At 35.5% G+C, this 24,068-nt stretch overlaps 1 protein-coding gene across 1 annotated transcript; it reads right to left on the bottom strand.

Moving 5' to 3' along the window:
- Positions 1-440: 440 nt before the first annotated feature.
- Positions 441-23,673, bottom strand: LOC140154643 (uncharacterized). The gene is made up of 10 exons (XM_072177212.1): positions 23,514-23,673; positions 20,686-20,796; positions 20,131-20,259; positions 19,213-19,529; positions 17,673-17,925; positions 17,385-17,495; positions 6,962-7,154; positions 5,622-5,734; positions 2,411-4,118; positions 441-2,058 (listed from the first exon to the last, which is right to left on the bottom strand). The coding sequence occupies exons 1-9, from the start codon at positions 23,671-23,673 to the stop codon at positions 3,997-3,999; spliced, it is 1,509 nt and encodes a 502-aa protein (XP_072033313.1). The 3' UTR covers positions 441-2,058; positions 2,411-3,996.
- Positions 23,674-24,068: the final 395 nt, after the last annotated feature.

Genomic DNA, 24,068 nt, shown 5'->3' with positions numbered 1-24,068 from the left:
GATGCTCTCTATTTGTTCCCAAAATTTACCCAATAAGGCACAGGAGCCCACGTGCGCCATTAGGCGAATCTTACGGTTTTATATATTTATTTATCTATTTTATTTATTTATTTCAATGTGTTACATTAATATAAATGAGATCTTGTTTTACATATTTAACTGTAATGTATTATTTTTAGTAATGTATTACGGTATTTTATCATTGATGACATATCCATTCAATTTGTCAAGTACAGAAAAATAATCTTATTCTTCACTAACATGTCAGTTTTGTGTTCGTCTAATCTAATTGGCCATTGGTCACATGGTCAGCGGTACATACACGTACATCATCCAAAAACCAAACACGATCCACTTTATACGAGTACCATTTAAGGGGGTACTACACCCCTGCCCAATTTTGTGCCTATTTTAGAATTTTTCTCACAAATTATAGCGTATTGGTGACAAGTAAGATATGTATATTATAGGGGCAAGGACTACAACTACTGCACTGGAAATTTTATTTCAGCACAGACAACAGTTGTGGAGTTACAGTCAAAAATGAGGGAAAACCAATATTTGATCAATAAATCAATAACTACTTGCCTTGAGTTACTGAATTTTCAGTGCAGTAGTTGTAGTCTTTGCCCCTATAATATACATATCTTACTTGTCACCTATGCGCTATAATTTTTGAGAAAAATGCAAAAATAGGCACAAAATTGGCCAGGGGTGTAGTACCCCCTTAAGCTTAATATAATATGATTATACAAAAATATCTTTTTAGTATTTCAACTTTTCAGTTCCATACGTTTTTTATTGACTAAATAACTATACCATACTTTCTTAGTTTAAGGTAAGGCTTGCCATGTGACATGAGGAAATAGTGGTAAAAATTATATTTTTAGGTTTTCATATAATTATTTGAAAAATGTACACTTTTTAAATGTCCGATTTAGGGTTTAGAAATGGCGCCCAAGTGATCCGAAATTCGTGAACGCGAAATTTGACAATTGTCAATTTTCCCCATACTTTAACATCCGTTGATTTGTTATTTTATTGTTTTGGAATGGCAATTTTTAACATTTTTGTAGAATTAAGTTATTTAAAGGGGCAATTTATCTAAATTTTGACTAAAATGCAAATTACGCAAAATGTCAAATTTGGGCTTTTTGAGACTTGGGCGCAGTTTTTAAAGTACTTCTAGATCCTAATAAAATTTGGCATAGTTGTTCACAATAACTCACTCCAACAAACATTGAAGAGATTAAAAAAAAAAAGGTTCAGGTCGTTAAATATGGATAATTTTCGGCAAATTTTGGCCGGAAAACATCAAATTTATTCAGAACAACTATGCCCATTTTTATGTAAATTAGACTTGATGAAGTTACTTTAAAACTGCGCGCAAGAGTGATATTTGAAAAATCCAACATGGCCGCCGTTTCCAATTCTGTTATATTGCCACACATTGTGACCAAATATGAACATATTCTGACCAGTATTTACAAAATTCACTTTCACCTTAAAGGTTTGTATTTTACATCAGAGTTTACAATTTTAAATAAATTTTTCTTACACTATTACATATGATAACCTGTGTTCAAGGATGTAATAGAATTTAGAAATTTGACAAATTAAAGGATACATCTAAATATGTTTTCTAAGTAAAATCAGATTATTGTTCTATCATATACATTGATAGTACTCTAGAAAAGCGCTATAAAGAGCAAGGCGAATAGCGTATGCTATCTAACCTAAAGATCCCAGTTACCAGGACATATTTACAGTACACATAATCGCTGCGATTCCCATATACTTCATTGTGCTAATAATTTACGTCTCAGGCCTCCCTAACCATTTCTAGTTGACATATCCCAAAGGAAGGTTGTATGTGTCCTGAGATCCCCAGCAGGTAATCTCCGTGACGTCATACAAGTTCTCACGGGTGCCAAAACAGGATATTGCCATTAACCAATTTCACATACTGTCTGAGGCATTATTCTCCTGTTGTTAATAATCTGGTATTCCTCAGTATGCAGACATCGCGGCGATATGCATGAAGATAATTAGTATAAGCTTAGGGGTACTACACCTGTGGTAAATTTTGACTATTTTGCATTTTCTCAAAAATAATACACACTGGTAACAAAAGTTATGTATATTATTGGGGCAAGGAATCCAATTACTACATTGAAATTTCAGTGACTCAAGACAAGCGGTTCGGTATATATGATAGGAAACGAGGTACATTCTAGTGGTACCTCTTTTCTTATCATAAATGACAAACCGCTTATCATAGGTCACTGAAATTCCAGTGTAGTAACTGGATTCCTTGCCCCTATAATATACATAACTTTTGTTACCACTGTGTTATTAGTTTTGAGAAAAATGCAAAAATAGACACAAATTTATCGAGGGTGTAGTACACTTTAAGGAATCGGATAGCAACGTTTGCACAGTATATTTTGTGGGCGAGCATTGTCCTTCAGATAATTATGAAGTAATTTTGATTTTTTTATCTTCAATTCGAAAGGTCAAATTTTTCAAATGATGGACGGCTTTTCCTCCCATCTACATACAGTTTAAGTACATCATTAGATTTATAAAGTTTACTTCGAGGACTGTTAAATATATCAATTTCTAATAATTTGCCATAAAATTTGTATTACATCACGAATCTCAAAAAATACAATGATATCAGAAGGACATTCCCGAATGCAATTTGATGTGTCTGATATGCAGGCATGTCCCACAAAAACGTTGCTAACCGATCCCTTAATCGCTTGTTTTCTTTACCATAAAATTAAACTGGTGAAAAATCACTCTTTATGTAGTACCTATAGTGAACTTGCAATCTTTTGAAAGTGAATTGCATCCATGTTCACTCTTTTTACAGTGAATTTTACTCTTTTTCCAAAATAATATTTGAAAACTTAAAAAAAAAAAATATATTCAACAATTTGAAGAGTCCTTCGTGATCCACAGCCTCAGAAAACAGGATAATATTTTTTTTAATCCAAATATACATTTTTCTGGAATTCTTGTGAATGTCAAGCTCACAACTTGCGTACATATATAACCCGCATACTGCAACACATGGTTCATTAATTTGGCGGGTCATTTGAGTAGGCCTAACCATAGCATGACAGGTGCAGTATAGTATTCTGATGAACAGAGAATAAAACTTATTTCAGCTTTATTTTGAGCCTTTAAATTTGCTTAGACGTGGACACGATTCTTACAATGTAACAAAGCAGCGATTGTTACTAATTTGATTATGTTACTGACAATAGACACAGTGTGCAGAAATGCCGTCACCAAATATCTGATACTCTCTAATGGGCACCTTCCTTTGTATGTTACCGCCAAGAATCAAAAAGCTCTAAAAATTATTTAATTTCATATGTGCAATATTTAATTTATTAATGAATTTCTTTTGTGCAATAAGTTCAGCCATGCAAAAATAAGAAAAACTAAACAAAAGGTAATCGAGAAATTGTTTTTGATGTTTAGTCTTGACACCCCTGTTATCGTTTGCTCATAAGTTTCTTTAAGGTGGTACTACACCCCTGGCTAATTTTGTGCCTATTTTTGTATTTTCTCAAAAATTAAAGTGCATTGGTGACAAGTAAGATATGTATATTATAGGGCAAGGACTACTACTACTGCACTGAAAATTTTATTTCAGCACAGACAACAGTTGTGGAGTTACAGTCAAAAATGAGGGAAACCAATATTTGATCAATAAATCAATAACTACTTGTCTTGAGTCACTGAAATTTCAGTGTAGTAACTTGATTCCATGCCCCTACAATATACATAACTTTTGTTACCAGTGTTTTATTAGTTTTTGAGAAAAATGCAAAAATAGTCATAAATTTACCTTAAACATACGGAATTAAAAACAAGAAGGATACATGAATAATATTTGAAAATTGACAAAATGCTGCTCACTTTCTACATGTAACCTGTTTTGGGACACTCTGTATAAGCACAGACCTGGGTGATAAGAAATCAAGGTATTGATACACCGCATTCGTACCACTTAACATAATATTTGCCAGTCCAGTTTTCGCCTATTCCACCACCTATGTTGCCAGTTTGGAACTCGTCTCCCCAAGTGGACCGATAATAACCTGCAATGAGTATGCAATAATAGGCATAATTACTAGCATTTCTGAGCGAACTCGATATCTCTATAATAGGTAGAATACACCGATCAAACCGATCTTTAGCGATTCATTCTGATTAAACTCGAAGCATGAAATAATTCCTCAAATGCGCGCAGAAAAAAGTACCCCGTTAATTAGCATCATTTACAATGCGAAGTTACAATGTGTAACAGGCATCATAACCGCGATTAACTTGCGCACAGTTGATTGTGGAATGGAATCAGTCACATACTCAATGCGCAATGACGGTATGTCTTGTGTAAGAGATTGACTTTTGGAAGAGGTGATACATGTCACTATTTTTTCATTATTCTGACGAAAAACGACGAACATTTGGACATTTCTTTTTATTACTATCATATTGTTGATTATCCCATGTTGACATTGGCTAAATAAGCTGCCGGAATTAATGGCACTCGGTGCTGGCTATCTTAGAGAAATAACACGAAGTTGCCAAGTCCACGTGATCTCATTCCCGAGTAATTTTAGATGATTTTCGGATTGGATTTGAAAAGGTTTGATTTGAAAAGCTGCTTTGGTTATGTCATGATGCATAAAATTAAACTACAAAGAGCAAATTGGCAAACCTAAGAGCATTCGGAATGTAGCACTCTTTCTAGTTCACTCGGTTGATGGACTGGTGAATAATACCGGGATACTGCTTGTACGCTTACGTCGCGAGATGCAGTTGCATAGTACTTGTAACACTCCTTAATTCCTAAGATTTCTTTTGCATCAATATTCATGGCCAATTTAATAGATTCATTGATTCATATTTATTCATTGATTCAAATTTATACCCAACTTTAACAAACACAAAACATTTTCACAAAAATATTTCACAATGTTTTAATAATTTGTAAGTTCCGTAAAATTTATGGCAGTCCAGGTCCCTGTTCAAATCACTCCACTTCCGCCCTAGTCCCTGTCTGAATGACTTTCATCTTTACAGCTAACTTCAGTCAATTTTATGTAGTTATTTGCTTTGAAAAGCAGTCTTTAAAAAAAGAAGAAAATCAGTATACAATAGAAGCGAAACTGTAAAATTTGATGAACTCTCTAAATACTTCCATTACACTGATTCTGGAGACTGAACTTCCCATTGACTCTAACCCAACCAGAGCTCACTAAAGCTCGCTATTAAAACCACTGCTCGTGCATGCATTCCAAGTCATATAAGGGAATCGCTGGCCGGGTCAGCGTTACCCCGTGGCTATAGGCTGGTGACCTTCTGCGTGGCATGCTAGGGGTATGAGGCTCGAATCTCGAGGGTACAAAGTGATTTCTTTGTTCATCTTCTCTCCTTTTTCGTTTCTTCTTTCCATTCCGATACCAAAAAACCATGGGCACAGTTAAGGGTAATGTACATGTTTTTCCTAGATTTCTGCCTCCTTAAAGGTAATCTCTTTAGATCTTGCCGTTGCAAAAGGTAATGTTGCGTCCGCCATTTATGCCAAAATAGCTTACCAACACTTGACGGCGATAACCAGAAGTCGTTGTCTATGGTTACGGTCGTACTGTCTTGGGTGCCTACCAATTCACAATGATCTTGTCCATGACCACTAGAATCCGCAATGTTTCTGTACAAATACATGGAAAACATGGTTACAATACTCTTTTGTCATGTTTTAGTGTAAACATGGTCATCAAATGCCAAAATTCACTTTTAAATAGTAATGGAAACAGGTATATTCTCATCAGTAAATGTTTTGACATTTAAAAATGTTCGTAAAAAAGTTTCTCTATAAGTGAATTGATCATTGCTCTATTATTACTAACAAGTAAAACAAGAGTATTTTTAGGCATTCATGACTTATGACGTTTTAACTAAGTTATATTTTGGGTTTTGGTTTAGGTAAAAACGTTTTAATAACATTAAAATGTCTGGTTATATCAAAGTCATGAAAACGTTTTAAAAACGTTTTGTATGAAAACACACTACAACAATATTTTAAAAATGTTTTCGAAATGTTATTGTATAAACTATTTTTGCAAACAGTTTTGCCAAATATTTTGTCAACACTCCAATAACATTATGTTAAATTGTTTGCACCCAGCAAACACAGAAATGTTCTTAAAATATGTTTTTCAAAACGTTTTAATAACATTTAAATGTCGGGTTATATAAAGGTAATGAAAACGTTTTTAAAACGTTATTGCAAATATTTTGGGAAAATATGTCTGCAAAATATTTTTTCGACCCCAAAATAACAATGTTTTGTATCAAGGTTTTTTTTTGGAATGTTATTAAAACGTTTTTATACCCTTTATATAACCCGACATTTAAACGGTTTCTGTTAAACATTTGTGTTTGCTGGACAGTAGATTATCAACAAATGTTTTTAATGTTAGGAAAACGTTATATACCATTAATGTACCCTTTATATAACCCGACATTTAAACGCTTTCTGACAACCTTATATAACCTTTTGCGAATGATATCGAAAACGTTTTGTGTTTGCTGGACTCTTGATGTTCTAGGCTATTGTTTACAATCTGGAATTGAAATATTAGGCTAAAAAAGCTATGTCTTAAAGCCGCCGCGCGCGTTCGTTTTTCTTTAAAGCGCGTCCATGTCAGCTGAAAATTAATTTAAATTACACAAAAATTACTTCCCTTTTCTTTTTTCCTTTTCTTTTTTGCCGTAAATCATGAAATTTTGAGACATAGTTTGAATAAATTTACTTGACTGGATACTCGCATTGTTTAGGTATTGACATTTTGTCAATCAAACACAATTTTATGCTGTGTACTCAAAATTAATTTTAAAAAAATCTTTCAAAAATAAAAATCTTTTTTAGCATTACCTGAAATTAGAATGCAGATCATCATTGAGGAATATCTTATATCGCGTAGACGAACACAGCACCACACCCACGTATGCACCAACATCGTAACCTGTGCTCTTAACGTATTGCTGTCCATCACAATCATTCCAGTTATTATCATATCGAAATGAGCGAAGTGTCCAAGTATCACTGCTAATGCCAGGATTCACATCTACGGGAGAATCACAATATTTATTTAGAGAACTACCAAAATTAAATATAGTTACTGCCTTGATTTTTCCACGTTGTTTATCTATAACTATAGACATTTGGAGTCCGGGGGTCACTCACATGTTAAGGTTGTACAAGTACTGTGTAGCGGTCGAGAGTTCTTTTTTCAGGCTCTCCGACAGTACCTTAAGACCAATATTTGCATAATGCTCCAGTTCATCGAGCCAGGGTTCAAGTCAGGGTTCTTGATAACTTGAATTTTGAATTTTTATCTCCGAAGCCTATAATTTGGCTGAAATTGTAGTTCACATAACCCCATAAAATTGTTGAAATGTCAGTTCATCAAGCCCTATTTTGCCCAAAAATGAGTTCTTAGTTACCAAAGTTCGGCGCTCCTGGCAAAAAATTAAGTTGAGTGGCCCTGGCATTTGGGAGGCGTGGGAAACTTATTACTTTACTAAGTCGTATGTTATGAAAATAGCTGCACCCAGTATTAGTTAAAAACAGGAATTAAAGCTCGCTGCAACAAGCAATAAAAACCAGGAGTCTAAAGTTCACCCACTCAAAACTCTCTTTGCCGGGGACCATGAGTCCAACAAATCATATCCGATGACATCATAATTCTCGATGAGGATGGAGTGGTTAAAGAGGGGATTTGACATTTGCCTACGGAGGCTGTATAAAAATACATAGTATAGTTGGCATAGTTAACAATCTAAGTAACATACTTGTGAGAGGACATTTGAACAGTTTCGAAGGAAGACATACACTAAATAGGTCCCATGTCACACTGAACTTAACGAGAAATGTACTAAAGTTTACCAGAATGCTGCAAGTTGCAGTACATAGTGCAAAATTAGTGTAATTTGCCTAAAATTGTGCTAAATTGTAGGGGACACAATTTCCGACTTTATGCAACATAGTTCTGTTATTATCAAATTTATTGGGGTTTGAAATGATATTAACTAAATTTCGTCAGTAATTGGCATTAGTCAGAGCTGAAATGACTTGCAAAGTACCATTTTTATTTCAAATGGGAGGACCTTAAAATATGACCCTTAAAAGTGGTACGTACTTAGAAAGTTTGAATGCCCTCCACTGGAGTAAAATGTATAACGGTATGTTATAAACTTACGGTACAAAAACAACTGTGCGGATTACTGGCTGTTCAATGAACTCACGCTGTTAATTTGTGTACAGTAATTTTATAACACTTGGCCCCAGAGGGCCATATAAATTCTCTAAGTATGTACCACTTCTAAGAGCCATTTATTCAAAAGCTCCGCCCACATTCAAAATTGATACGTTACAAGTGCATTTTAGTTCTGATCAACACTTTTTGGTATTTAGGCTCAGTACATATCACCTTTAAACTTCAATACATTTGATAATATCAGAACAATGTTCAGAAATTCAAACATTTTACCCCACACAAGACTTAAATTCAGTCTCCTTAAATGTTATAGGCTAATTCACTACATAATGTGAACCAATGGAAAGCACATTTTCTGTCAAAATGACTTGATATCATCTCCCGACACACCCAATAAATATTTAAACCGTGCGGTTTATGCATAACCCTTTCAGATTACTCTTGGCTGGCACTTTGTAAATCAATATTCCATACTAAATGTCAAGTCTGTATATGATTATACACAGAATAACATTCATATATTTTTTTTTTCATTCAGACTTGCTTTATATGTTTTGCTGTCTAGGCATTCCCGGGGTGGATTCTCCCTACTGACCCTAATTGAAGGTATACCCGGATGTGTCACGGTTTTGGGGTACCTTTTCAGCGAGGTAGGTGTATCGATGGGTGGGGTTTCAGTGGAGACCAATGCCCCTAATTTGGCACTTTTGGGCAAAAGTGCCCATAAAGGCGCCAAATTATGGCATATTTGGGTGCTATTCGGGTGCTCTTTTTGTGGTAAATTTGTATAATGATGGCTTGCAAAAACCGCAAAAAGTAGGTATAGAAAAGTCAGCATTCGAAAGTCTGCGTGGCACATCCGCGTAAAAAAATCGAAGACCCCCGGATGCAGTTCCTTTGCCTTTGATAATGATGGAGGTGGAAGAGATTTGAAATATCTTAAAACTAATATTCATTATAAGCGATTAAGGATTCATCTCTATATCATTCTGAAATTGCCATACCTAACAGTCAAATAGACTAAGAACTTGTTTGGCTGTATTTTGATTTACAGTAGTTTAAAATCAGTTGGAACTAAACTGTACTTTTCTTGAATTAAATCTAAGATATCTAAAAACCTATTAGAAGAACATTTTGTCGGCCATTCTTACCTTTATTGGGATTTTTTCAAATACAGTAAGCCAAAGAATTAAGGTACCATTAAGGTAAATTAAGGTAAAGGCCAATAACCGTACTCTTTAGCTCTGATTTAAGACCTTATTTGTTGAAATTGGATGAGAATTAAAGAAATTGTGTTCTGATCAATGAAAGCACGACGCTAGTATAACTTGCTAATCAATGGACGCACGGTGCTAGTTCTGTTGTTCGAGCACGCTTTGTGTACACATCTACAGGGCATGCAATGGAGAAAACTGCAACTATTGAATTTGAATATTCCTTGGGATTTTGGATTGTCGTGCCTTTATATCTTGAACGATTTCAACAAACGAGGTCTTAAATTAGGGATTGAAATGCTCTGATGGTGTCTCAATGTATTTATTTGGTGCAAGAAACGAAAAAAGGGACACGATTTCTGATTTCTCATGAGAAGACAAATACTTTGAGATAATTACAGAGGTGGACTGATTGCCATTTCGCTACTTGTTGCTGTTTGACTAGTACTACTTTTTAAGCCTCATCATTATTTCTTACCTGGAATAATTTGGTTGCCAGTTGTGTTCCCATAACTAATATCCAGTGTCCAAGAGTCTGCCTTGTATACCCCTGTAAGTGAATTCACGGGACCGTAGTTGTCTCGTACATATTTCAGCAATTCAACTGTATTACAACTACCTCTGTCACTGCCGTAACCACATGATATTGAACTAGACCTTGTTATGGTAACGTTGTCACGTGCGGTATCTGACCAATCAACGCTGCATTCATAAACGTGGTATGACATCTGCATGGAACATTAACGAAACATTCATTATCGAAATCATTATTACATACATGTAACTTTGAACGTATTGGAAATACTCGTAAATTATATGTTTCTTATGGGATCCAAAATGAGCGTTTATTGCGTTTCGACAGTATTTTTGTGGGACATGAGAGCACCTCAGACCTATCGAATTGCATTCTGAATACGAAGCATGTCTTTCTGATATCAAATAATTTTCATTTTTTTAAATCACAATATAATACAAATTTTATGACAAATTATAAAAGTTTGATATTTTTCAAATTTTTGATATATAACAGTCCTCGAAGTAAATTATATAAATCTAATGATATATTCTTAAAGTGTATGTAGCAGGAGGAAAAAGCCGACGGTCAATTGAAAATTTTGACCTTTCATATTGAAGATATGGATTTTTTCCCAAAAAGACCTAATTTTTTTTGGTGTTTTGGGAAAAAATCCATATCTTCAATACGAAAGGTCAACATTTTCAATTGATCGTCCATTTTTCATCCCACCTACATACACTTTAAGTATAAATCATCAGATTTATAAAGTTTACTTCAAGTACTGTTAAATATCAAAAATATCAATTTTAATGATTTGCCATAAAATGTGTATTAAATTGCGAATTTCAAAAATCAAAATTATTTGATATCAGAATGACATTCTTCATATTCAGAATGCAATTCGATATGTCTGATGTGCTCTAATGTCCCAAAATAAATACTGTCCAAACGTTCATACCCCAGCCCTTATGCATCTTAAAATTTTGAAAACAGGTAGGTTCCAAAACAGTCCTGTTTAATAGCGTCCTCTTGAAGGTATACTGAAGCTGTATCATGAAGTTTTGATTGATTATCCTAAATTACCATTTTTGGGGTAAATGCAATTGGTTAGAGAAACGGGAATCATTGAAACACAATGGAGGCATAACCGCATGATGGTTTCCAACCTTCTGTAATATTTTCTATTTTGCCGCTTACCAATACATACCTTCAAATATGTGTTACCCACGAATATTTTGGTTACACACGAATCCCTACTTAAAGTATAGTTAACAATGTATTGATAGTGTTTTAGTTCATAGGAACTGTCAAACACGAGTTAATAGAATATTGCTGCATGAAAATATGGAATTATTTTACTAAAATAATAATATAAAACTGTTTGCTCTGTCTATTTGAATTTGGCAACTTCATTATTCTCAAAATTTTTATACCCAAAATGCCATAATGATCCATTGTAAATAATCCATGTAGTTTGTATTTTGATTAAAATTCATTTTAGTGCCAGGTTGCATTATTGAATTATTGACATACGGAAAAGTATTTTTTATTTTTATTAAAAAAATAATAGGAATTGCTATTTTCCAGACGCTGTTACCCACGAATCCATCCGAGATCCTCATCCTGCGACGAGATACAAAATCTAACAATATATTTATATGAAGCATTTATTCTAATCTTTCGAAATAATACAGTAATGTTAAATGACAGCCACTTTGGAAAGAGTTCGAAGAATTGACACAATCTTAACTGTACACCTGGTTCTTTCTTAAAATTTGTAATAACCAAAATATTTCTTTGTAGATATATGTAATAAAATTCTATTTTACGTTCAAAGTCTTCACCGATTTCTAGTGTACATGAATCACACATAAAATATTGAAAAATATTAAAGAAAGTGAAATTTTATGGCGTACAACAGGTGAAAAAGGCTTGAATTCGTGGGTAACATGCATATGCGCATTTAACACTTTATTTGGTCTAGCAAGAAAGTTATTTTTCAATCCGATGGCACTTCCACCTGATGATTCACTAGATATGATCGTCTCATTTGATAAGTCTAGAATTGAAAAGGAAAACATTTTCAAAATGGCCCCCAGAGAGAATTTTGTCCCGGTTTGGCTGGAATTGACCATATACTTAATATGGATATCATGTTTTTGAGGGGGTGGAGGCATGTTTGAGATAATTTTGACCAGGGGTTGTGCCAGTTATCAACCGATATTTCTTATATACCATATTGTATTTTACTCTCTGATTGCTATGGTAACAGAGCAAAACGTCTGATTGATTAACGGGAACAAACATAGCATAGAAATAACTCATGGCATAATATTTATGGGCTGCGTAAAATACAACAAGACCTATGACAAACAACCATGAATCTGCATTTTAGGGCAACCAACACAAGAAGATTATTTCACTGCTTAAATTTGTATTGGGACGGAATGTGCGGAAAACACACGCCAAAAATATACCGAATGTGAGTAAAAAAAGAACCCAGGAGATTGAAAACCATTGTCTGGTGTAGTCTCTCACAACCTGGTTTAATCTGCATCATCGTTGTTTTAATTAAGGACGTGCACAGTCTAGAAAGTGTTGATATTAATAAGCCAATGTTATATTTCAACCTGTTGTCAGTTCTCTCAGTCTACTGTAACTACTTCCGACTCGGGACGGGTGGTGCTGTGGTGAGCTCTTTGGTCCTGGGAGCCCTCCTTCTCCAGCTGCAGATACTGTTATGACATCAAAAGGATTTTTTGCCTCTCCATTTAAAAAGGATTTCTTCAAATATATCGGATACATATCTCATAAAGTGTATCAAGCACAGGCCAGCCAACAAAAACAAAATAGATCAAGCTCCAGTAAATAGCTCACATACCAGCATGACAAAGCAAAACACTTTGTTGTGTCCTCAGCAGCAAGTTTGTTTCCGCTTTCTCAACACAAATGGTCTGCCAACGACATCATATAATGCCATTTCTGATTGGCTGAGAGGGCGACTTTGTAAAGTCTATAGCCGTATAACCAGAAAGATGGAACTTGAGTCTGAGTTGACATGTGGTTGAGCTCCCGGTCGCCAGCATCGAAACACCACCGGTATAGCGTACTTAGCGTTTAGACGTGGCTTTGATTTCCTCCATTAATCTTGCAAAAGCACTTTTTGCAGTCTATATAAATTCGCAACGTTGGAAATGTTATGAAACAGACTATATTAGTCTACTTTATAGTGGAAATGATATGACGAATAACAGCCAATTTAACTCTTGCCAATTTAACTCTTTAAATCTTGTCTATAACCACCATATATGGTACGTAAAGTACCCATCTAACGGTTGAATGTGACGATAAAACGAGCACTACAGGTCTGTGGTTTGTGAGTGCGTTTCCAAAATTACACTCGTATTACCTGCTTTTCATAAATTTACCAACCATCAGCCAACTTCTAATATACACACACGTAACACATTGTGTCCAAATGGGTCGTATGGGCACGGTAAATGCCGTGCTGGGATGGATATGCTGTATTACAGCATACGTATGGGCACGGTGTACCCCGTTGTCAAAAAACAAAGTACGTATTTTAAATTTGTAACATAATTAATTAATAACCCTAACCCTAAACCCTAACCATATCCCTAACCTTAAACCCTACCCCTTACCCTAAACACTAACCCTAAACCCTAACCATACTTTTTTCTTTCACTTTTTACCCCATAATTTTCCTCATTCGTCATGCCCTACCCTCTTTTGGGGATAGTTTAAATTTAGTAGTTTAAAAATTACTACACCCTGCCCAATTTTGTGCATATTTTTTGCATTTTTCTCAAAATTATAGCGCATTGGTGACAAGTAAGATATGTATATTATAGGGCAAGGACTACAACTAATGCACTGGAAATTTTATTTCAGCACAGACAACAGTTGTGGAGTTACAGTCCAAAATGAGGTAAAACCAGTATTTGATTAATAAATCAATAACTACTTGCCTTGAGTTGCTGAATTTTCAGTGCAGTAGTTGTAGTCCTTGCCCCTATAATATACATGTATTACTTGTATCAAATGCGCTATAATTTTTGAGAAAAAGGCAAAAATAAACACCAAATTGGCCAGGGGTGTAGTACCCCCTTAAGCTTCTTGGATATCAATATTTCGCGGTTAGTGCTTCTTTGTAGCCCTGCGGGGCAAATTAGTCGGATATCTACATTTTGCGGTTAGTGGTTCGTTTTTAGCGCCCCGTAGCCACCAACCACAACCACCCCCACACCTCACGTCGATTTTTACGTAATAAAAATAATGGTTTCTATATTCTATGGTGTCAAATATTATTGTTTTATAGCTGAACCAACAGAAGGAGCTATCACTGTACAATAGTACATGGTGTTTTTGACAACGGGGTACACCGTGCCCATACGTATGCTGTAATACAGAGTATCCATTCCAGCACGGCATTTACCGTGCCCATACGACCCACATGGAAACAATGTGTTACGTGTACATATGTGTGTATCGAAGGCACCATCATATTGTAGCCCATGGCATTAGAAATATTATATAACAGACACTATTAGTCTACTTCATAGGGAAATAATATGACGAATAACAATTTAACTCTTACCAGTAAAATTTCGTCTATAACCACCATATCTGGTACGTCTAGTATCCATCTAACTGGTTGATATGATGATAAAACGAGCACCACAGGTTTGTTGGTTTGTGAGTGTGTTTCCACAATGACACTCATATTACCTGTACTGCGAGGACGTACGTTCCCGTTTCCTTGATATACTGATAACACATGGATACTCTGTGGTCCAGACTCCCCTGACACGCAACTGTACGTATCTTCTTCTTCGGTTCCAAGGTATGAAGCATTGGCAGCCGCTACACTTTCCCTTGCTTGATCTGACAACTACCTACGGAGGCTGAAGTTTGCGAGAACAAGGTTACATTATTCACAATAGTAATTTACCTAATTATGCCAGAGCTTTTCGAATGGTTTCGAAGACAAATTGTTTTTTTAATTTGTTGCCATGTCACATGGATCTAAGTCCGATAGAATTTCATCAGAAAAGTTGTGAATACAACTAAATAACTAGATGTGTTGCAAAAAAAAAATCGCATTTGATATAAAGATTATACATTTATTTATCTTTATTATTAAAGAATATTTATAAGCCTAACCCTCGTCTAACTAACCCAAAAGATTTCATCTGTGCACTAAAATGCTCAAATAAGTGCTCAAAACTAATTACCATGGCTATTTGGAAGACCATCATTTGCTCTTAATGTGCAAAAACAAATTGACCTACCAACTTATCGACGGGTTGGGTAAAACAATGATTGATGCGTGATGCGTTTACAGTTGAATAAAATATTTTAAAGGACAATATAAAAATTGGCCGTGATAAAAGAAAATCACATTGAGTCTGTCTTCTGGTTTGTAAGATTTCTTCAACGTTTCACTCAATTAATTTTACATAAAAGTAGCAACTGTCACGCGTGGGCTGTCATACTTACGAAGGCATGATTCTCTACTATAATCTGGTGAATCACATACACAATAACCATTTTCACACGTAGCGAAGAAGTGATACCCTCCCAAATGGTCACATGTATAACCACGACCAGGCCTAAAATGACATTCTATTCCTGTTGGTACTGATGCTGATAGGTAAAGAATTGTAAGAAAGACAATAAAGAAAAATACTACTAGAGCAAAGAAACTGCACCGTGATAAGACTGTGGAAAGTAGGTTGTATACTTTGATGAATGAATTCATGGACAAATATTTTCATGGTACAAAATGCAAAATACGATACGAAACTAAATCTAGTCTGCGCTTATATGAATTACAAAATACTAAAAATGTGAAACTAAAACTAAATAAATCGCACAGTCCTCAGTTTCATCAGCTACATACCCCAGTCACAGTTAGGACCTATCCATCCTGAGTCACACGTACATGTGTATTGATTAAGTTCATCCACACATATACCATTCACACATGGAACACTTGCGCAGTCATCAATATCTAAAACAATTCAAATATCATAGCGTTTTTAATAGGTTAATACATTCTTACTCCTGTGTCTATAGCAGTGTTCAATTATATATTGTTTTAACGATCGCTCAAAAAATGTAATTACTCGTTTTAAACGATGTGAACGTTTCTACTGCTTATGTCGCAACTTCCTTCTGCAATACTTGTTTTAACATATTAAAAATAAAACCCGCCCAAGTCCGTACTTTGGCAAATTAAGTTAAGCATGGGAAATTATTGCTTATATATAGGCATATCATATGTGTAAAAGAACAACGCAAGTTCACCCTCTACATGCGTCTTTTGAGCATGTGATATCCAGCATGTATGAAAAAACAACCCAAGTCCAGAACTTGAGACCTGTAACACATTTAATAAAATCCAGTATGTATGATATAAAAGAACAACTCAAATCCCGGACTTGTAATACATTCATTGCTGGAGAGTGACTTTTGAAAACATTCATATCTGTTTGCTTTATTTTGTATTATCTTAATAGTGGTAATCCCATTCCATTATTGTTGTCTTTGTATGTGGTTCAAAACAAAACAAAATGATCCCACCCCCACGAAGTCTCTGAAATAAGCGATTTTCTTATTTGTTTAAAACTTTCTCGTCCAAATGAATGAAAAATACTAATTAACGCGTTAGCAACCTGTCACATTGTATTATCGTGTTAAATTTCTCATTTAAAACAATGTGACAGGTTGTCGACAATTAGTATTTCTTATTCATTTAGATGAGAAGTTTCATAGAAATGACAAGTTTTGAATTCTTATAGTTTTGTCCAATTCACACTATTGAGTGCTCCATTGAAGCAAGTTAATTAACCAACTCGTTCTTGTTTGTTTGTTTGTTTGTTTGTGTTTTAATCTGTGGCGGAGGAAAGGGTTCCTTCTCCAACCCCCTGCTAATGAGGGAGTCCATACCTTAGGCGACTGACTAGGGGGGGGGGGGTACGTCCTTCCTAAATTTTACCACTTGCAAAGTCCCCTAAAACTCCTAACAGATGAAAAAAATGAAAGAAATAATTACCATGAGCATCTTCCTCTTTAGTCCAAACAAATCGTTGTGGTCTTAAATAGGGTAAAATTCCATTCCGTAAGCATAGGCAAAAATACCAAAATATTCACCTTCATGTTTGGCTCATAGTCTTCAATTTTGAAAGTTTTCGCACAAATGTCCCAGTAAATCCAGCATAAAATATGTTTGTCTCCCCCTAGATTTCAATGCTTCCACATCCACTCGTGCATTCGCACGCGATGTCTGGGATGATGTGAGTGATGATGATGGGGTATACGTACCGGTTTCACAGTTAACTCCAGTGTATCCCAGGAAGCAAACACATGTATACATCGCATCCTCATCAATGCAATATCCGTTTACACATGGATCACTATGACATTCGTCGGTACCTATGAATAGATGAATATATACACGAAATAACGTCCATATTATTTGTTTTCATCCAGTATATTTTTTGCAGTATATGCATTCTTTTACCTCTGATGACGACCAAGGTGAAAGGGATAAATTTAATTTGTTGCTGCTTGATTAATAATACTTTTTCTAGCCACATTATTACTTCTTACCTGGAGTAATTGGGTTGTCAGTTGTATTCCCATAACTTATATCAAGTGTCCAAAAATCCGCTGTGTGTGTTCCTGTAAATGTTTTCACGGGGCCGTAGTTGTCTCGTATATATTTCAGTAATCCAACTGTATTTCCTCCACCACCGTCACTGCCGTAACCGTGTGGTATTGATCGATCTAACTTTGTAACGGTAACGTTGTCACGTGGTGTACCTGACCAATCAACGCTAGTTTCATCAATGTTATGTGCTATCTGCGTGGTACATTATCGAAATGGATACAACATGAACATATTGTTAATTGTACTTTTAGGTTTAATTAATTTGTGTGTGTGTGTGTGTGTGTGTGGGTGTGTGTGGGGGTGTGTGTGTGAGGAGGGGGGGTATGGACATTGGCGCCAATCCTGCTTTAAATGTGTGTGTGTGTGTGGGTGTGGACTAAAAGCAAGTTTTTCTCTTGTTAACCATCAATGTGTCATATAAAATGTATATTGCAAATTCTTTAGTCTTGAAACCATTCACCCAACTGCTTAAGACGCCAAAAACAATTTTCCCTGAGAATTAATTAATTTTTTATAAATTGCAAACGTAACAAACATTTTACATCGAAACAGAAGACAGAGGTCCTTGACCCGATCGGCAGCTTTATTTCCCGATTTTCCTTGATTTTCGCACGCCCATAATTTGCATTGTGGGTCGTCAAGTAATTTTACTTCGACGAAAACTGGCCATGCGAGAAAATTATGTAAGCTTACTACTAGTCACTGGTTAGTAGCAGCGTATCATCACTCTATCATTATAAAAAAATAATTAATCAAAGAGCCCGTGGATTAAACATTGTAGTGTTATGATTGACAGGCACAATTTCAATCAATGAGAAAAATTTATTTTGGCAATACATCGATCACAAAACAAACGTTTTATATCAATTTAACTCAATTATATCAATTAACTATTAACCAGCGAACCATTTTTGAAATATTTCTCAAACATGTTTAAAAGAATCCAGAGTAAATTTAAGGCCATAGATTGTTTAAATCTATTTGTTGATTTCGAATGATAATGTCATGAAATCGTAAATGTAAAGGTCAAATTCCAAAAATTAAAAGAAAACATTGCGAAGCAGATATTTCCCGACTTTTGCAAGTTCACCATCGTATCAATGGCCTTATTATTTGTTTGGGACCTTCTCCAAATGTTCGTCTATTGATATGTAAAACTTAACAAAACTTGTTATTTTTATGTAATTAAAGGCTAAACACATTATGAAATGTATGCTTTATATAATCTCCATCTAACTGGCTCCGTGGCCTAGCGGTAAAGCCATTCATGGATTCACAAACAACACGAAGCCGTATATTTATTTTCCTTCGGGTGAGTTGAAGCATGATTGGGGTAACTTTGAACAGGGATTTCAGCCGATATTTCTAATTTTCTAATCATATTGTAGCATATGATATTGGAAATATTATAAAACTGACACTATTAGTCTACTTCATAGGGGAAATAATATGATGAATAACAGCTAATTCAACTCTTACCAGTACAATCTCGTCTATATCCACCATATCTGTTACGTATAATACCCATCTCACTGTTGAATGTGACGCTAAAACGAGCACTACAGGTCGGTTGGTTTGTGAGTGCGTTTCCAAAATGACACTCGTATTTCCTACTATGGGAGAATCAGTAAAATCAGTATAAAAACTGTTTCCTCCATGGACTCCTAACACATGAATATCATGCTGTCCAGACTCCCCGGTCACGCAGCTGTAAGTGTCTTCTTCGGTTCCACTCCTTGAAGCATGAGCGGCTGATACACTTACGCTTTTCTGGATCTGACAACTACCTACGGAGGCTGAAGTTTGCAGAAAAAAGTGACATGATACACAATGGAATGATAAACAAAATCATAACAATCAACTTATTTATGCCAGGGCTTTTAGAATGGTTTCTAAGACAAATTGTTTTATTTTCTTATTAATATTATTTTGCAAGTATTTGATTCCATTTCAAATAACACTCGTCCGTAGTATTTCATTAGACAAGCTTTGAATGCAACTTAGCAACAAAGGCCATTCATGAACAAATAAATCATCTAGACAATAGAACTTTAAAAGGTTAAACTTTGCCTTATTTACAGATTTTACCGGCGGACTAAAACGCACAAATAAGCGCTCAAATAATTAAAATTCCACCCCTTGCACTAATATAGCAAAACAAAATAACCTAGCACCTTATCCGAGGGTTGTAAGTTTGATCAAATTCCGAGGTATATTTCGTTAACTTTTCAATATATTAATTTAAGGGTCATTAGATGTGAATTTTTCGCCAATTTCAAACAATCCTCGTATATGTCTGCTGTGCTCTCATATCCCACAGAAAAATACTGTGGAAACGTTGCTATCCGATTCCTTAACATAAAAGAAGAACCGTCACAAGTTGGCTGTCATACTTACGAAGGCATGATTCTCTACTATAATCTGGTGAATCACAAACACAATAACCATTTTCACACGTAGCGGAGACCCGATAACCTCCCCTCACATGCCAACACGAACCTTGACGACATGCTGTTCCTGTTTGTGCTGATACAGATACGTAAATAAGTATTGTTAACATATTTCTTTTTGTATAATTCCAAGAAAAAGAAGTTCACATTTTAGTGACGTTTTATCATCACTCGGAAGAGAAGAGGAAAGAGATAGTCGACCATGCAGCAAAATACAGCCCTAAGAGGAAGCTAAGTAATCTGGCTGAGCAAAGACTCCAAACGGAAACGGTTGAGGCCACGCAAGACTATATTATAGTTGAATTACCCAAACCTGGTCCGAAACGAGGGAAACTTCCGGAGTTGGTTACTAACACAAAAATTATATTGACATCTCCGTTGACTTCAAAGTGAACTACATCAAGAGTGTGCATCCTAAGACGGGTGGCTGATTTCTCAAGGTTAACGACGCTAGTGGTATTCGCCAATGATCTATACACTATACGTGTCATCAGGTACTTACTAATATCACAGTTATTGCCTGTCCATCCAGGGTCACACACACATGTGTATTGATTGGTTTCATCCCTACATAGACCATTCACACATGGAGTGCTTGCGCATTCATCATTACCTGAACAGGAATGAAAGAAAAAAATCAGGTATTATGTTTGGCATTAACAGTGGACTTCGGTTGTATATATAAATGCGCATATATAAATGCGCACGTGACATCTACAAGTCGCCATACCGTATTAAACGATATAAGGTACCCGGATGTACATAAACTCCCCGTGCAAAAGTATAGGGGAAAATGACAGGTCGCAAGGAAAATTGCTTTTGCAAAATAGTGGCATTGATTGCAAAGGGTAAAATAACTTGACCCGAAAAACTCTTTATTAACGTTTTCCATCACGGAAAAAAAAGATTAACTACGGAAAAGCTAGATATAGCTGATTTACAAACTTATATTTTATAATTTCCGTGCTAAATGGGCGTGCCAATTGGCCATATCTATGACGTAGTGCTGGTTTCATACTATCATGCTGCTTGCCGCAGAGCGGCGTGACACACGCGCATTGTAGACAAACAGACACAATCAAGACTTGTGAATGGCTGATAAGTCATGCCTCTTGTCGCAACGGCATGAAAGTATAAAAGGGGACATGATTGGCTTTAAGGTCAGAACTGTGCAGGCGGCGGATGACATGATCGAGCCGGTTTGTGAGTGCGTTTCCAAAATGACACTCGTATTTCCTACTATGGGAGAATCAGTAAAATCAGTATAAAAACTGTTTCCTCCATGGACTCCTAACACATGAATAGCATGCTGTCCAGACTCCCCGGTCACGCAGCTGTAAGTGTCTTCTTCGGTTCCACTCCTTGAAGCATGAGCGGCTGATACACTTACGCTTTTCTGGATCTGACAACTACCTACGGAGGCTGAAGTTTGCAGAAAAAAGTGACATGATACACAATGGAATGATAAACAAAATCATAACAATCAACTTATTTATGCCAGGGCTTTTAGAATGGTTTCTAAGACAAATTGTTTTATTTTCTTATTAATATTATTTTGCAAGTATTTGATTCCATTTCAAATAACACTTCATTTCATTAGACAAGCTTTGAATGCAACTTAGCAACAAAGGCAATTCATGAACAAATAAATCATCTAGACAATAGAACTTTAAAAGGTTAAACCTTGCCTTATTTACAGATTTTACCGGCGGACTAAAACGCACAAATAAGCGCTCAAATAATTAAAATTCCACCCCTTGCACTATAACCTAGCACCTTATCCGAGGGTTGTAAGTTTGATCAAATTCCGAGGTATATTTCGTTAACTTTTCAATATATTAATTTAAGGGTCATTAGATGTGAATTTTTCGCCAATTTCAAACAATTCTCGTATATGTCTGTTGTGCTCTCATATCCCACAGAAAAATACTGTGGAAACGTTGCTATCCGATTCCTTAACACGCGCATTGTAGACAAACAGACACAATCAAGACTTGTGAATGGCTGATAAGTCATGCCTCTTGTCGCAACGGCATGAAAGTATAAAAGGGGACATGATTGGCTTTAAGGTCAGAACTGTGCAGGCGGCGGATGACATGATCGAGCCGGTTTGTGAGTGCGTTTCCAAAATGACACTCGTATTTCCTACTATGGGAGAATCAGTAAAATCAGTATAAAAACTGTTTCCTCCATGGACTCCTAACACATGAATAGCATGCTGTCCAGACTCCCCGGTCACGCAGCGGCAACTTGTGAAACCGCCCGGCCGTATGGCATTTTCCAATATACCCAGCAAACACAAAAACGTTTTAAAAAGTTATATTTTGGCTTTTGGTTTAGGTAAAAACGTTTTAATAACATTAAAATGTCGGGTTATATAGAGGTCATGATAACGTTTTAAAACGTTTTGTATGAAAACACACTACAACAATATTTTATCATGTTTTCAAAAAATGTTATTGTAAACTATTTTTGCAAACATTTTTGCCAAATATTGTGTCAAAACTTAAATAACATTAAGTTAAAATATTTGAACCCAGTAAACACAGAAATGTTCTTAAAATGATTTTTTCAAAACCTTTTAATAACATTTAAATATCAGGTTATATAAAGGTCATGAAAACGTTTTAAAACGTTCTTGAAAATATTTTGGGCAAACATTTTTCGCAAAATATTTTTTCAACCCCAAAATAACATTCTGTTTAGAATGTTTTGTATCAAGTTTTCAAGAATGTTTTTGGAATGTTATTAAAACGTTTTATACCCTTTATATAACACGACATGTTAACGTTTTCTGTAAAACATTTTTTTTTTCTGAGCAGTAGATTATCAAAATGTTTTTTAAGGTAATGAAAACGTTTTATACTCTTAATATACCCTTTATATAACCCGACATTTAAACGTTTTCTGACAACCTTTTATAACCTTTTGCGAATGATGTCGAGAACGTTTTGTGTTTGCTGGGTAGTCGGTTAATTTTGTGGGGTTCATTATCGAACCCCAACGGTTTTAGCTTGTATTTATATTATTTATCAACATAGGCCTATTTGTTTGTGATATTTCAAGCGTTTTAAAATGTCAAAATAATCCCATTCAATTACACGGTTGACGATGAAAATTTACTGAATTTAGAGAATGCAATGCGGCCACCACCTGGAACTGTGGTCGCAATTTCAGTGATTGACAGTGAGGTAACACGAACATGGCACTGGCCATCTGGTCACGTGCGCATTTATATATGCGCATTTATATATACAACCGAAGTCCCCTGATTAAGCTAATAATATGATCGATGGACGAACACTGTCTTCAGTCGAATTAGGTACTTACTGATATCACAGTTAGTGCCTGTCCATCCTGGGTTACATCTACATGTGTATTGATCGATTCCATCCACACATATGCCATTCACACAAGGAGCACTTGCGCATTCATCATTGTCTGAGCAGGAATTTGCGGAACAAAGGAAGCAAATATCATTATTTGGCATAATGATAATGATAAATATGGAAAAGGTGTGGAATTGTGGAACTACATTTTCTCATTTGAAGTCAATTAATAATCACCAATTTTAAACTAGAATTGAATAAAGAATTAAGACAATTTTCAGGCTGGATTGAACATAAAGTGAACAGGATCTGAAGTAGCAGTGAAATCTTCCACAAGAGTGTTTGCGGATTTTAAAAATAAATACCCGGGATCGATACACGTGAATTGCTATGCATGATTTTGATATCAGACGAAAATCTTCGGATACCGGGGTAGAAAATGATGAATATCTCCCGTAAATGATTTCGTCTCAAGAAACCAGATCTGGTCTCATACACTTGAAAATACGTGCTGAACAGATATGATAGTCGTTAGCTTGCGTCTTGAGAAAAGGCC

This window comes from Amphiura filiformis, chromosome 1 (genome assembly GCF_039555335.1).
Source record: "Amphiura filiformis chromosome 1, Afil_fr2py, whole genome shotgun sequence".
NCBI lineage: Eukaryota > Metazoa > Echinodermata > Ophiuroidea > Amphilepidida > Amphiuridae > Amphiura > Amphiura filiformis.
This window is presented reverse-complemented; position numbering and strand designations above follow the sequence as displayed.